General features: G+C 26.5%; 2 protein-coding genes across 3 annotated transcripts; one reads left to right on the top strand and one right to left on the bottom strand.

The window, feature by feature from the left end:
- Positions 1-2,463: 2,463 nt before the first annotated feature.
- Positions 2,464-13,474, bottom strand: LOC111029157 (dnaJ homolog subfamily C member 5 homolog). 2 transcript variants are annotated; one of them, XM_022308036.1, is made up of 6 exons: positions 13,013-13,474; positions 7,601-7,739; positions 7,364-7,516; positions 7,150-7,284; positions 4,375-4,416; positions 2,464-2,947 (listed from the first exon to the last, which is right to left on the bottom strand). In XM_022308036.1, exons 1-6 carry the CDS (start codon positions 13,030-13,032, stop codon positions 2,777-2,779), a joined length of 660 nt encoding a protein of 219 aa, XP_022163728.1. In that variant the 5' UTR covers positions 13,033-13,474; the 3' UTR covers positions 2,464-2,776. The 2 variants fall into 2 exon arrangements, with proteins under 2 accessions (XP_022163728.1, XP_022163729.1); XM_022308037.1 differs by lacking the exon at positions 4,375-4,416 and having other exon boundaries at positions 13,013-13,473.
- On the top strand, positions 9,752-11,168 carry LOC111029158. Its single transcript, XM_022308038.1, has 2 exons — positions 9,752-10,618; positions 10,701-11,168. The coding sequence occupies exons 1-2, from the start codon at positions 10,151-10,153 to the stop codon at positions 10,707-10,709; spliced, it is 477 nt and encodes a 158-aa protein (XP_022163730.1). The 5' UTR covers positions 9,752-10,150; the 3' UTR covers positions 10,710-11,168.
- Positions 13,475-14,691: the final 1,217 nt, after the last annotated feature.

The following is a 14,691-nucleotide window of genomic DNA, read 5'->3' as shown; positions in this document are numbered from 1 at the left end:
GTTGAGTATTTTAAAGTTGAACCAAATTATGCGATGTAAAACGTATGCCATAAAAAATGAATGAACAACATAAAAGTCAGTTCAGTTGATTTACATATAAGGTGAAAAATATAAATTATATCGCATAGGTATATGCGAATCGTGAGATCATTCGTGGATAATAAAATTCGCCAAGAGGGTTCCTGGGCGGTCTATTTGAGTAAATAGCTTCTGCTGTGGATTATATGTTGGTAGGATTGTAACTTGTAACACATTGTATTGTGTAAGTGTGTTATGTTTCGTTGCTAAAAACAAGTTAACAACAAACTAACAACGCAGGGTACAGAGGTAGACAACCAGTACACAGCAGTAACTTCAACAATCTTAAGTAATTGTGGTCAACCACTGAGTCACACTATTGCATTTTATTCTAAGGAAATCTAAAGGTTAAGAATTAAGATAATTTAAAAACAACCTGTGAAAATATTCATGTGAAAATAACATAAGTATTAACCACATTAACTAAAGTTTGTCAAACTATTCATCCGGCATGCTCATACATACTATTATTTTTGTAATTTGCATAACCATACATTTGTATATGTGAACTGTATATGAAATCATGGATGGGTTAGTTATCAATGATGGCAGGACATCATAATATAAAGTTACATACAGCAGATATAAGTGAAGTTTTGTCAAAATACTTAATGATTAGTAAGATGGATTATAATTTAATATTATGTGTAAACATAAATGTAAAAAAATTATTTTACCATTATTTTTATATTAAAGAACATTAATCTATTTTAGTTCATAATAGATAAGTCATAATATGATTCAAGAAACTGGTAGATTAAAACTGGTGTGTGGAAGACATAGCACACCATAGGAATATGATTATAAAAATGAATACTGGCTGTCACTTTATTAGAATGAAGTATTGTTATTTTGTATTGATTTTTATCAATTGTGTTCATGGCACAATGAACTTTATAATTTTAATACACAAATTGATGAATTTATAATTTACACATTATAATTGATTATTATAATATGTAACCAAGAACTTGACAAGAAATGTTTAATAATTTATTTATTATATCTCACATTAAAAATAATGATAGTAATATAATAGTATAGTAAAACACACCTATTTCGCTATTTTTTTTAAAGAGATAAAAATCAAAATACAATTTCTAAAGCTATTTAAGAATATTTGTGTTTTACTTGTTTAATAAAGATTATGTTCATCAGACAAAAGAGTTGCTTATAAATTATATATAATATAATATTATGATTCTAGTTGTTCTATGGAGTTATGAGTTAATTTTTTTTAAAAAGAACAATAAACAGTGTAAGGAATATAATATTGTTATTATTGTTTAGAAATAGAAGTAGATGGTACATTAAAGTAAAAATAAAAAAATTACTAACTTAAAACTGTCTACACCGATGTTAAAATGCTGCACATTCAAAATTCAAAAAAATTCTGCAAATTAATAAATTAAAAATATTTGATAAAGGTGGTTCTATTATTTACAACAAATGTATCCCCGAAAGAGATTCAAAAATCTTAAATAACTTAAATATTATAAACAAAAATGAAAAATTCTCTAGGAAATAACATAAATGTCACAGAATAAAATGTAGGTATAAATGAAATAATTAATTGTATGACAGTGTACCTATGATTAAAAAAAAATATACAAGATAATTTTGTCTCTAATATATCTCACTTTGTTGTTTACATAGAATTAATAAAATAATTAATATTGGCTATCACTACTTATTTTCATTGAGTAAACAAAACTTTTTAAAAAAATTATAAAAAATAATAATTAACATAAAAAATGAGAACGAATTGTTCACGAACACAGTTTTTTTTTTCTTTAACAAGTAGCAAATAACAATATTAAACAAAGTATGTAAAACTGAATAGATTATTATTGTATCATATTAAAATGATAAATGAATATTTTTATTATTATAAGCTATGAATAATAATGTTAATGATTAAAATGTAATTATACATTTAATATAGGTACTTCTTAATACAAATTAAGCTAGATTAAAATAGAATAAATCACATGCCAAAAAATTGTTTCTTAAATAAATAAAAAATAAAATCTAAAATATTATAGAATGACTTGATGTATTTGTGACTATTATCTATTGTATATATATATTAGAACTAATTTTAAGTATTTACCAAATTTCCCTGTTTGGATAAGTTGTTCCACATTATATAAATGTTCACAAAATATAACAATAAACAAATTATTTGTATGTATGTATATATAGATATAGGTATATTGGAAACTCAGTCGATAAGTGTAAGTTTATTTTATTTTATTTTTAATGATTAAAACAAATTACTACATTGTTCAAATCATATAATTGATTTAATTGCATCTGTTCGTACTATTATTTCTTTAAAGTCCTAAATAAAAGAATTTATAACAAAACTGGTACATTTTGAAACAAGTTTTCAAAATAATTTTATATTTACTAAAACCATGCAAAATTAAACACATGTTAAAGCTATAGGAGAAAAACACACAAGGAAAATTCGATCCCTCAAACTTACTGGAGATACATTTTTATGTAACTAATCAAAATGTTAAAAATATTTTAAAATTTTTAAAATGTGATTAATGAATATGAAAAAAATGATTTATTGTAATGCTCTGTGATAAAACTCCACTGGATAAGAGTAATTAAGGACAATTACTCTGTCATACTTGAGTATATTATAATGTGTCTGGGGGACGGGCTGTAAAGACTCAAAAGATAATTATTTGCTTGCAGAGTACTTGGTAGGAGTACCATCCGGATTCAGTGCAGTGGTCTCATTGGCAGAAGGCGGTGGTGGCATGGCAAACGCATTAGTATGTTGTGCTGCACCTCCCGTAGCATTGTTTGTAGAAGATGGCTGATTCACTACAACATCATCTTCGCTATCCTCCTGAATTACAAAAAAATATTAACATAATATATTATTATAAATATAATTGATGAATAATTATTATTATTTCCAATAGTCATTAGCAATGGTGTCAATCCTATAGATCACCTATGACAAATATCATAGGTAATTCAATGGGTGGCTGAGAGGTATCTACATATAAAATTATGTAATTATGGTGATACAATAATATTTTTAACCATATAATATTTAAAATTAAAAAATGGATAATAATAAAATAACATTAAAATGTATAACCTAACTAATTTTTAGTTAAGAGTGGTGGATGTTATTTTATACAAAATGCTATTTGTCATAGGTATTTCAAATAAAATCAGAGCCACTGATTAATACCTAAATGTAAACAATTACAATAAAAATTTGTTATTAATTTGTCATGGTGTACATACAAACTAAAAACTAGTGACCAACTTAAAAAAAATAATTTCTAACAATTATACCCATTTATTTTATTGCTTTACTTATTTCATACAAAATAGCATATTTTTAACATTGTCGATAAGCAAGCACATACTGCATTCATATATTTACTTAAGTTACCATTTGCCAATTAAAATTAAAAACTTAACAAATTATTATTTTATAAGTTTCCATAAGAATACAAACTATTAATTTTCTATGGAAACATAGTTAGTGCCAATTTTGTAGGTAACAATATTGTCAGATGAAATGTTAATATTGATAAGTTATTTAATTCCAAAAATTCTTTGCCACCACAAATTACTATGTTATTAAAAACATTAAAATATAACATATATTAGAAGATTATTAGTGTAAATTATACATAAAAAATAATTATAGTTTAAATTACTCTTTATATTTTCTAGTTATTTTATCTTATTGGTAATGGCAGTTATTTAGCATAACAGTGTTTTTTATATTATTATTATTATTATTATTATTATTTGTTTGTTATTTAGCATTTACTATATTTTTATAATTGTTTGGATAAAATAATTTCAGTCAGTATAAAAACTAAATTCAAAAATACATTGAACAACATACTTAAATAGAATTAATTCTTTTAGAATAAATTATTTAATATTTTAACTTTAAAGATGAGCAGTTAATGTGAGCACTGTCCCAAAAATATAAATGGGTATGACTTCCTAATAGAGTTGTCCATCTTTAATATTAGTATTGAATTTGTTAATAAGTAGTAAGCAGAATAACTATTTTCATAAGATTTTTTTTCTTTATGCAACTTACAAAATGTATGTATAAAACTAAAAGTAATTTTAAGTATATTGAGAAACAAAAATGTATTATTAATTAATACTAAATTACTATAAAAACTATATAAAATATGTTTCAACTTATTTATTTTACATAATATACTAATAAAATGACATAATACATAAACATATATTTGTTTTGTTTTAAATAACAAATTATACAAAAATTACCTTTTTATGTATACCGTCTATATTTGAGTTCGCTCCATCGTTCTACAAAATAAAACACCGAAAACAAGCAAACATTAAATGCAAAAAATGGGACCAATGATATTCAAAAAAATAATAAAACTACATGATATAAGTGGAATAAGAATTGATTTAAATACAAGTATTAAATTACTTTTATGTTTTAAGACATATCGCCAGCATGCAACTAATCGTATGGCAATAAACTATTGTAAATATATTTTAATAAAACTAAAACATTAAGTTTCAATGTAAAATATATTGAGTTCAAATATAATATACTGATAGAATGGAAAATTCTAAAACTAACAACTTTAAACTTATTAACAATAATTATTTGTATTATTATTTATCACAATATATTATGCAGTAGCAGTAAATTAAAACAACTACTAGTTTAAAATAATTTACAAAATTGTGTAGCGTCAATGTCAACTTCTTAAATTTATAATTATCTGACATAATATAACACAGTAAAACTTCGGCAAGACAAAACTTCTGCAAAACGGAAACCCAAATAACAGGGATAATTTCTTTGGTCCCGATTCAAATACATAATGAATGTGAACCCCATTAGGTCAGAAACTTCATTAAGAAGGAAAAATTGGACGATCCCAAGCGATTCCATCTTAGCGAGGCTTACTGTGTATAAATTAAGGAGAGCAGAGATTAAGGTAAAAATACATACAAACATCTAATAACTACTTTGCTGTATTTAATATTTTTAGTATGCATTTAAGCAGGTATTACACCTACAAGATATTGTCTGTCATACACACGTATAACATTGTAAATATACTTATTGGATTCTTACTTCCGTTTATTTAATTAATATTAGGGCAAATTTAATAATATTATTGAATTTATATTTGTAGAAGAGAGTATAAATTGTGCCTGAGTGAACACTTTTTTTTTTATTTGTTACAAGTGCTTAAATAATTCATTTTTTTAAATTGATATAACTTGTTTATAGTAATTATATGATAAAAATATAGCTTGGGCACAGCATATATTATACTCCTTTACAAATTAGATATCACATTAATTTGTTCTAATATTAACTATAAATCAATTGTAATAAGAATCCGATAAATAGATTTGCTATGTTAAGCTAAGTGTAAGATAGAGACAACACAAACTAATGTAGCATTCTCTTATTTGCAGTGTTTGGAAAGATGGGGGTTCATATTTTCACTTTCATATATAGTGAACGATATGCTAACGTCACTAGTTTTTTTTCAAATTGAACGTGAATAATATTAATATTTAACGAAATCAAACAATTTTTAAGACGCTCAATCTGTTTGCAATTTATTAAATATTTCAATATTTGTTTAAAATAAACTGATGAGTTATAATGTTGTATAATAATATTTTGTTACTATAATTTCTATTATAAAAAAAATTTAAAAATTAAATGAATGACAAATGAACATGAACGAGTTCCTTTTTGAAGGACTAAACATGAACAAAAATGAATTCATTTTTATAGTGAACATTCCGAACACTGCTTATATATATTAAAATTTCAACAATACATGTTTGATGAGAGAAATGAGTTATGTTTAGACGCTCTGGTTGAATTTTTTAAAAATGGTTACTATGCACTCATATTTCGATATTATGCAATATAGCTAGTTTAGAAGATATTCAAGTCTCAACATACCTTGTAATAATTAGTTTATAGTTAAATTCAAGTTCAAAAAAATGTATTTTACTATCCGTATTATAATGAATAAAAAACAATAGAAAGAATAATAATTCATAATTAATTATACGTGTTAAATGCTTGTCCCAAAGTAGTCACTTACCAGTTACTGATAATACATTTAGATAAACTGGTTTAGTTGTCCATATAGTTTCCACAAAAAAAATTCACCATAAACTGTATATTATAACAGTATTCCTTTATAAATCATTATAGAATACATTAAATACATTTGATATTTTTTTTTTCTAAATTGGTTGATTAAAATGATTAGGCTTTAGGGTATTATTTGTTTAGCCTAACAATAATTACTTTTAAGTCTGACAAGGTTAGGTAGTGGTATATTTATTGTTATACTCTATGAAGTATAAAAAATGAGTCCCTTTTGATATACTATCAACATCTCAAAAAATTGGTTACAGGCCACAAGATAGTAAAGGTGATAGTTTGAATCTAATATCCATTAGGATAACAATAATTTTATAACATATCCTCTTGAAAAAAAATGTGAAAAATTACATTATATAAATACTTATTCAACAACTAAAATCTTTTAACTAATAAAACAAAAGATAAAATGTGTATACTACATTATACATTCAAAATATAATATAAAGTTGTAAATTATGTTATGTATTTGCTAGCAACAGTACTATATTGTATTTATACTCATATTGTGATTTATTCAATACTATTAAATAATAATGTGATATAATAAATTAAATTAATTTGTTCAATGTTATTAATCAGTAAATGTTTATCACTTATCATACAACCTAACCAACCAAAACAATATTATATTACTTATTTCCATTATTAATTTAATTATTAGACAATCTGGTTTAATTAAAACTTTTAAATACATAAATGGACTAAATTTATTAGATATAAAATATTTCTTCTTATTGTTATAATATAACATGCTTACAAGTGCCCTTAGCCCAAACAAAACAAACCTGGAACCTTTGTTTATTGTTAACATTTCCAAAATTGACTGCATGCGAATAGCAATAATAAAACACTTCAATAATTCTAAACTTGATACGTACATGTAAATTTGTATAATTTGCTTGTTGATCTTCAGGTACATTTGGCTTAAACTTGCCAAAACAGAAATTGCAACAACAACAACAACAGAAACAACAGCAACATCCAGTAATTACGCAAGATCCAATTATTAAAGCCTGAAAAATAATAATTAAAAATTAGTGAGATGCTTTATATCGCCAATATATACTAATACCAATAAAAATTCAAACAAACCTTGCACCACTTTGAGGTGACAAAGAAATAGGCATTGACATTCTCCTCGCCAAACTGCTCTGCAATATACAATCCAAGGGAACCATAATTGTCATATATATTACGTTTGCTTGGATCTGTCAATATTCTGTATGCCTTATTGATCTCTTTGAACTACAAACATAAATAAAATTATCTAAAAATCATGAGAATAAAACTTGGGTATTAAGATATTAGTTCAGAACATGAGTCGCAAACCTTTTCTTCCGCTTCAGGGTTACCAGTATTCTTATCTGGATGAAATTTTAATGCAAGTTTTCGATATGTTTTCTTAATTTCTTCCGTTTCTGCTGTTTTTGCTAAACTCAGTGTAACATACAGAGAATCTCCAGACGTTCTAAACAAAAGTAAAAACATAAATTAATAACATAGTAAGTTAAGTTGCCTCTAAACACAATATACATAATTTAAAGTGATCTATTTATAAATATAACATAGGAATATAAAATGTACATATTATTAATGATTATAACCACAATTTTTTTTCAAATTTAAATGCTGTGCAATAAATGTATTGATTTTACAATTATGTGTTTTATTATTATTGTGACCATCATCATCTTTTGGGGTGGTAAAAATGAATAACTTAGAAGTTGGTTTTTAGTAGAAAGTTGGATCTAGATGGTACTGTGGGGGTCAAAAATAAAAAATTCCCAGTAATTTTCAAAATAACCGGCAAAACGAATAAAATGGGAATTTTTATGAAAAACCAGTTTTTGACAATATTGATTATGTTTAATTATGTTTATATGGTACAACACAAAAAAAATTCCTGAATTCTTGAAATGTTCACAAAAAGTTTATATTATCTATAAGCACATTGTATAATTAAAAACAATTTTCTATATTTGAACTATTTATAGACATTTGTTTCAGTTTTTTGTTCTTAATGTTGATAACAAATTTTAACCAGGGTAAAAACCTTGAAAATTTATTACAAGGTTCCTCATAAGTTGTTCACATATGTTACCATCAATTAAAAATATAAAAAAATTGCTGTATTTATTATAATATACATTATTAAGGTAATTATAATTGATTACCATACACGATACTACTACCAAAAGAAATATTATTCAAACACAAGTTAAATATTTTTGGATCATTCACCAGTGATTTATATTAATAATTAATATAAAATATATTATAAGTAGAGGTCAGATTTTTATGATTTGACATATTTGCTTCTAGTCTATGCAGTTAAATGGGAATGAGAAATCTTTACGTATCATGAAACACAGAATTCACAGGAAAAATGTATTTTGCATAAAAAGCATATTTTAGGGGTCAGAGAAATTTTTGTAATATCCGGCATATAATGAACAGATTCCCCATACATCAGCACTTTGATAAATACAATTCACTAAATGATTTATTTCTGGGTTTCAATCAAAATTAATCTCCAGGTATTCCTTATCAATTGGGTTGTCACAACTATCCATCGAACAATACAGTGAAACCTTGGTATCTCGAACTCCGGTATCTCAAAATTTTTTTTTAGTCCCGATCATTCAGTATTGGACTTACATATTAAGTTATTTCGATATATCAAATTTCCATAAGTCGAATATTTCTATAAGTCGAAGTCATTATCCAGTATCCAACACCTATTATGATTCACTAACTCGAATATATGACAGATTAGATAACGTAGAAAATTACCAGACTATTAAATATAAGATAAATGATAGAGCTTAAACACACAACGTTGTATAATATTGATATTTATATAGTTCAGCTAGTGACCGATAACGGTGATAAAGTTACATGGACATTATTTTTTTTGATTTTATTTAGTCGTAATTCTATCGTTTGTACTTATTCGTGATTTTAATTACACACATATATGTTTTGTGTTATATTTTATTAAGACGTGTGTTTTTTCTTTACAAAGTCAAATGAACGATCTTCGAAGTGCTTAAATATTGGTGACAAATTAAAAATTATAAAAGAAGTTGAAAAAGGTGTGAAAAGAAAAAACGATATTGCGGCAGATTTCAATATTTCTGCTAACACTTTGTCATCAATTTTGAAAAATAAAGATAAAATTATAATAATACAACATAATATGTATGCGATGAATAAATACACATTTTTTTCAATAATTAAAAAATTTTATTTCAAATTTTATTTATGTTTTAAATTCCCTAGCTAACTCGAAGTTTCGATATGTCGAATTTTTTTTTGGTCCATTACGACTTCGAGATACCGAGGTTTCCCTGTATATTGCTATTAATTGTTATTGTAAAATAAATTTAATTAAATATATTTAAAACCAAATTAATAAAAAATAAATTTAAACTGATTTTTTTTATATTAAAAGAATATTTTGTACATTTAAGGAAATAAAACATCATATATTTGGTATTTTAAAGGAATATTAAGAGAATATATTTCCTATTTTATGTGACACAAAAACATCATATTTTAAGGATTTTAAGACAATATAAATCTGACCTCTAATTATAAGTAAAAATGTATGTAGTTTTAAAAAAATTATGTCTGTAGGACCCCTCCACCACCCTTTAATCAAGCCTCGTGTAACAAACAAACATATTTCAAAAAATGAATAGGTCTACATTGGAAGGGGTTAAACATATCTTTGTTCAGCGTGACAGTAAACATCAGTCATCGCATTATTTAATAATCCCTTTACAAGAGATGAATTTAATATAACACATCCTGTCTGATGAACTAAAGCTAATATTCATTTGAATGAATATAAACCATCAAGTTAATAGGAATTAAATGTTCATAACAAATTCAAAAATGAGTTTAAAAATATGTTTTTTTATCTTATTTCTCAATATAATACTTATAAGAGCAACAGATAGAAAAAATATTTTAAATACATATTTTGATGTTTTATTGAGTGACAACAGCCATGAAAATCGATACAAAACATTGCTGCAAACAGGAATACATGATTTTTCAGTTGGATTGTTTGAGGGATCAGGTGGTCGTATTAATAAAATATCAAATATCCATCGAATTGGTAATGTCATTGTGCACCCCGGAAAAGATGAAACCTGGATAGAAATGTCTTTCATTGTACAACATCTATATGTTATTTGGGACAATTCAACTTGTTTTGGAATTAAATGTCAGCTTTGGGGTACTATGTTGGACAATAAATTTGATGTGAAAATGGCTGTAAGACCGATCAACTGCTTGGTGTCATACAATATTAATTTAAATACTGTCGGAACAATGGAAGTGAGTGTGTCAGAATTACCTAAATATATGCCAAGTTTTTTATTTAATGGAGCATTATACTTAGTAGAAGTGTTTTTTAAAGGTCCTCTAATGGAAAGTGTCAGACATCGTATAAACCATAGTGTTATACATGATTTTATAGATAAATATCAAATAGACCAAATATGTATAGCCGTCAATGAAACTATTTACAACCAAATGGTTTAAATTGTATGTAACCAAATGGAAAATATTTTTTTTTTTGCCTACCATTTTAGTTTATTCAATAAATTGAATCAGACATAAAATTAAGACAACACTAACAACATTTTTATTTCTTACTTAAATAGGTACTAACATTAAGATTAGAATTAAATAATCAAGTTATTTTTATTAGGTGTGCCTAGTGTAATAAGCTATATTTTACTCTTTATTTGTCAATTATTTTTTAATAATTCTTGAAATTAATTGCTCTCCTGTTGTAAAGTTTATCAGTAAAGATAAAACTAGACCAAATTATTTATGATTATGTTCATCTTTGTAATATTTAAAATAAAATCAAGTTTAATATGAAAATTGTAATTTAATACATACCGAAACCTACTACATATTATTATGCTTATATAATATATTATGTATAGTTAACTTGGTACTGCTTTTTAGTATCTACAGATGGGAAAATAAAATGACACTGTAACCAAAGTTTAATAATGGTTCTCCAATTACTACCTTGTAGGTTATTGTGACATCATTGACTTACAACAACATACCTATTTACACAATTACAACTACATATTTTTAATTTGTACTAAATCAATAAAATACCTACCACTAGTATAAATAACTTGACATAAACAATACTAAGTAGCTGAACTTTTTTTTATTACTTGGGAGATTAGTTAAATGAATATTAACTGTATAATATAATGGTATATTTTAAGTCTTACCTATTATATTAAGATTTACAAATATACACAGGTACTCAACTATAGTATCAACATTTTGCCACACAAAAATGCTATAACACTAATGTTGAGAACTCAATTTCTAATGTTTTTTGTTCTACTTCTACTTCTAAAGTGACAGTAAGTACTAGGTAATAGTTTAATGATGTACAACCAATTCAGCCGATCTTTAATTTTAAATGTCGTAAAATTTGTGGTAAGCTACATAGTTTTCAAAGTTCATGACATAAAACGTGCATTTACAAATCATTGGACTGAATATTTACATATGAGGTATTACATTATATCAGTTTTAAAATAAAATTTCCTATGTCATTTGACTATAAATAATGAGTTAGTGAATTTGCACATAAATACATATCCACAGAAGTTTGGAAAAATCCATACCAAATACTCAATGACACTTTATTAAAGTGTATGCTAATACATGTTGATTATTTGGATTCATGGGAAAACTCGGTAATTTTACATCATTACACAAAAAATTTAACAAGTACACTATATCCTAAGAGCCAGTGTCACACAACTTATGCACTCATCAAATTGTTGTCAACCGTTGTGCTTTACAAGTTACATGAGGTATTTAATTGTGAAGCATAATACCAGAATTACAGAATTAGTGCCAGAGACTTTGTATTTGTATTTATACTTTGTTAACTATCTCAAAAAAAAAAAAAAATGAGTACTTACTAACATTTCAGTAAAAATGAGGAATCAGTAGGATACTTAACATTAAAAATGTTAGCACTTTGTTTTATTAAATACATGGTAACCATAAATAGGTAAATAATACTATATAGCTAATGTAATACTATGTAGCTGAATTCACACTACATTGTGCCATTTGAAGTTCAATATATTCAACTTGTTAGCTTATGTGGTACCTAGATTTAACCTATGTGATAAATAGATATAATATGACACACGACAAAGTAAACCCGACTTAGTGTTGCAAAAACGGAAGCCTCAAAAGTAAAATAATTTTGTTTTATGTAAATATAAATAGGTACCTAGGGTAATGAGGAAATTGAATGCAACAGATTTTATATTGGTTAGTGGGTACAATATTAACTGTGGGGGAGGGGGGTTTTAATTCTCTTTCTGCAAAAACACTAGGGATGTACCTCGATATTTCCCTCTGTTTTAACACACATCAACAAATGGAGCACTGATTGAACACCATCAAGTGAACAGATTAATGGACCGATCAAAAACTACCAAGAGCCATTTTCATGATACGTATACGTCGGCCACAGGCAGCTGTAGTATGTCAAAGAGCATTGTCGTGTGTCACAGTGTTTTAGTTTCAGCAAAATCGATACCTAGAGGCGGCGACCGTTTATCGTAAAATGTCTATCGTAGGCTCCGCGCCATATACCCAGGAATAATATAATCGGTGGGCTGTTTGTTATATTATATGACAGTAATTATATTATAGTATTATACTCACGATAATTTCCTCTTGTCCATATTGAAGGCGGCGGATGACACACGCGGTACAGTCGTCGATAAATGGTAATGAAAAAGTTAAAACTGCGAAACGCCTTATCAATACGCCTGTGGAACCGTAGGTGGCAGGTGGACGAGGATGCTCGATACTGTCGCTAACGTCGAATTTTCCGGTATCACGTACGACAGTCCATAGTGAGGTTGCAGGCGTGCGCGCGCGCGAGTAACAGATGACAATACGATTTTATTGTCGAAGAAGGTAAACAATGGTCGATGAGATGGTTTGCCGTGGCGGAAGCAAAGCCGACGTTAAGACGATTACGAATATTAATTACTAGTGACACTGACACGACGAAATAACTGATATATCATATTATTATTCTATTGTACGTAAATGTGGGAATACTTAGAATAATATTATGTGTTTTTACTACTATATTTTATTATAATAGATATTAGAGTACTAAAACTCATAATATAATATTACACCTATAAGTATATATTTTATCTACTGGAATTGATCGCGGTGATGGCCGATGGGCGATGGCGGCCGGCGGGTGGTCGCGTTTTTCTAAAGTTGCGCAAGCGCGCCAAAACAGTGTGGCCGACTCCACGATTCCTGATACCTGCTGTCCTGATAATCGTTCGCCGCACACACTGCACGCACTGATATTATTATATATAACAATTTAATGTAGATCATGCGCATGCCTCAGACTAAAGAGCAATACAGAATAAGACAGAATCATAGTAAAAGAGAGTAAAAGGTCTATGGACAGAATAAGATTTATAAAGGCTCTCTACCTCAGACGATCGGCGAACCGTCGCATGTTTAACTGTTGCCTGTTGGGTTTATATTTAAAAAAAATATCAATTCATAATTTGGATTTTACGAATAAAAATTAATTCGAGATGTCGAGACTGGACTGTATTTTATTAGTAGAGCCCAGATTTATATGCATTTGCATGTTTTTTCCAAGCAGTTCAAAAAATAGCTAGGTAAACCAGGAGTTTGAATTATAATCAATAAATCTGTAATAGAAAGTTTTATTTTGCATATTTTTGCATAATTCTATATTTTACGATTTTTTATTGCCTTTTAACAGGTTCTTATGTATTTATGTGCATAATAAATAAATTGAATTTTAATTAAAATAACGTATTTATAGTTATATTGTCCATGTAATTTGACGAAGTCGATTTCTTATCTTGTCTGAGACCTATCGGGACAAGTAGTAATCTGTATTTTTGTAGGTTTTCGTGAATCATACATTATAGTCGTGTTTGTCTTGTACCGAGTGCTCGTAATTTATTTTCATTTGATTTAATTTGTGTATATTTAATTATTAATTGTTCAGATTTAAATTACAATAAGTTGAAATAACATTATAACAACGAAAAATGAATCGTATAAACATAAAATTTTTAAAAATCTATTATAATTTTATGGAACCATACAAAAAATAATGAAAATAAGACTTTTACCTTTTCGTTTGCATATTTTTTATTTTACAGGGTATATGCCTACAAAATAAGAGCATAAATGCATATTTTAAAGTGCATATTTCTGAGGATTTTAGAGCATATAAATCCGGGCCCTATATATTAGTATATTTAATATTTATTATTTTCTTCGCAACTTGTTTAGACTCTCATCGTTCCGATGAATCTATTGATTTA

The sequence above is a fragment of the Myzus persicae genome, unplaced genomic scaffold, assembly GCF_001856785.1.
Source record: "Myzus persicae strain clone G006 unplaced genomic scaffold, MPER_G0061.0, whole genome shotgun sequence".
In the NCBI taxonomy this organism is placed as follows: domain Eukaryota; kingdom Metazoa; phylum Arthropoda; class Insecta; order Hemiptera; family Aphididae; genus Myzus; species Myzus persicae.
This window is presented reverse-complemented; position numbering and strand designations above follow the sequence as displayed.

Excerpts from the sequence above, each read along its gene's own strand:
- LOC111029158 (XM_022308038.1), top strand. The coding sequence starts at position 10,151 with ATGTTCATAACAAATTCAAAAATGAGTTTAAAAATATGTTTTTTTATC.
- LOC111029157 (XM_022308036.1), bottom strand. The coding sequence starts at position 13,032 with ATGGACAAGAGGAAATTATC. Across the intron at positions 7,740-13,012 it reads ATGGACAAGAGGAAATTATC|AACGTCTGGAGATTCTCTGT; the intron begins GTGAGTATAATA and ends ACTTTTGTTTAG. Across the intron at positions 7,285-7,363 it reads TCACCTCAAAGTGGTGCAAG|GCTTTAATAATTGGATCTTG; the intron begins GTTTGTTTGAAT and ends ATTATTTTTCAG.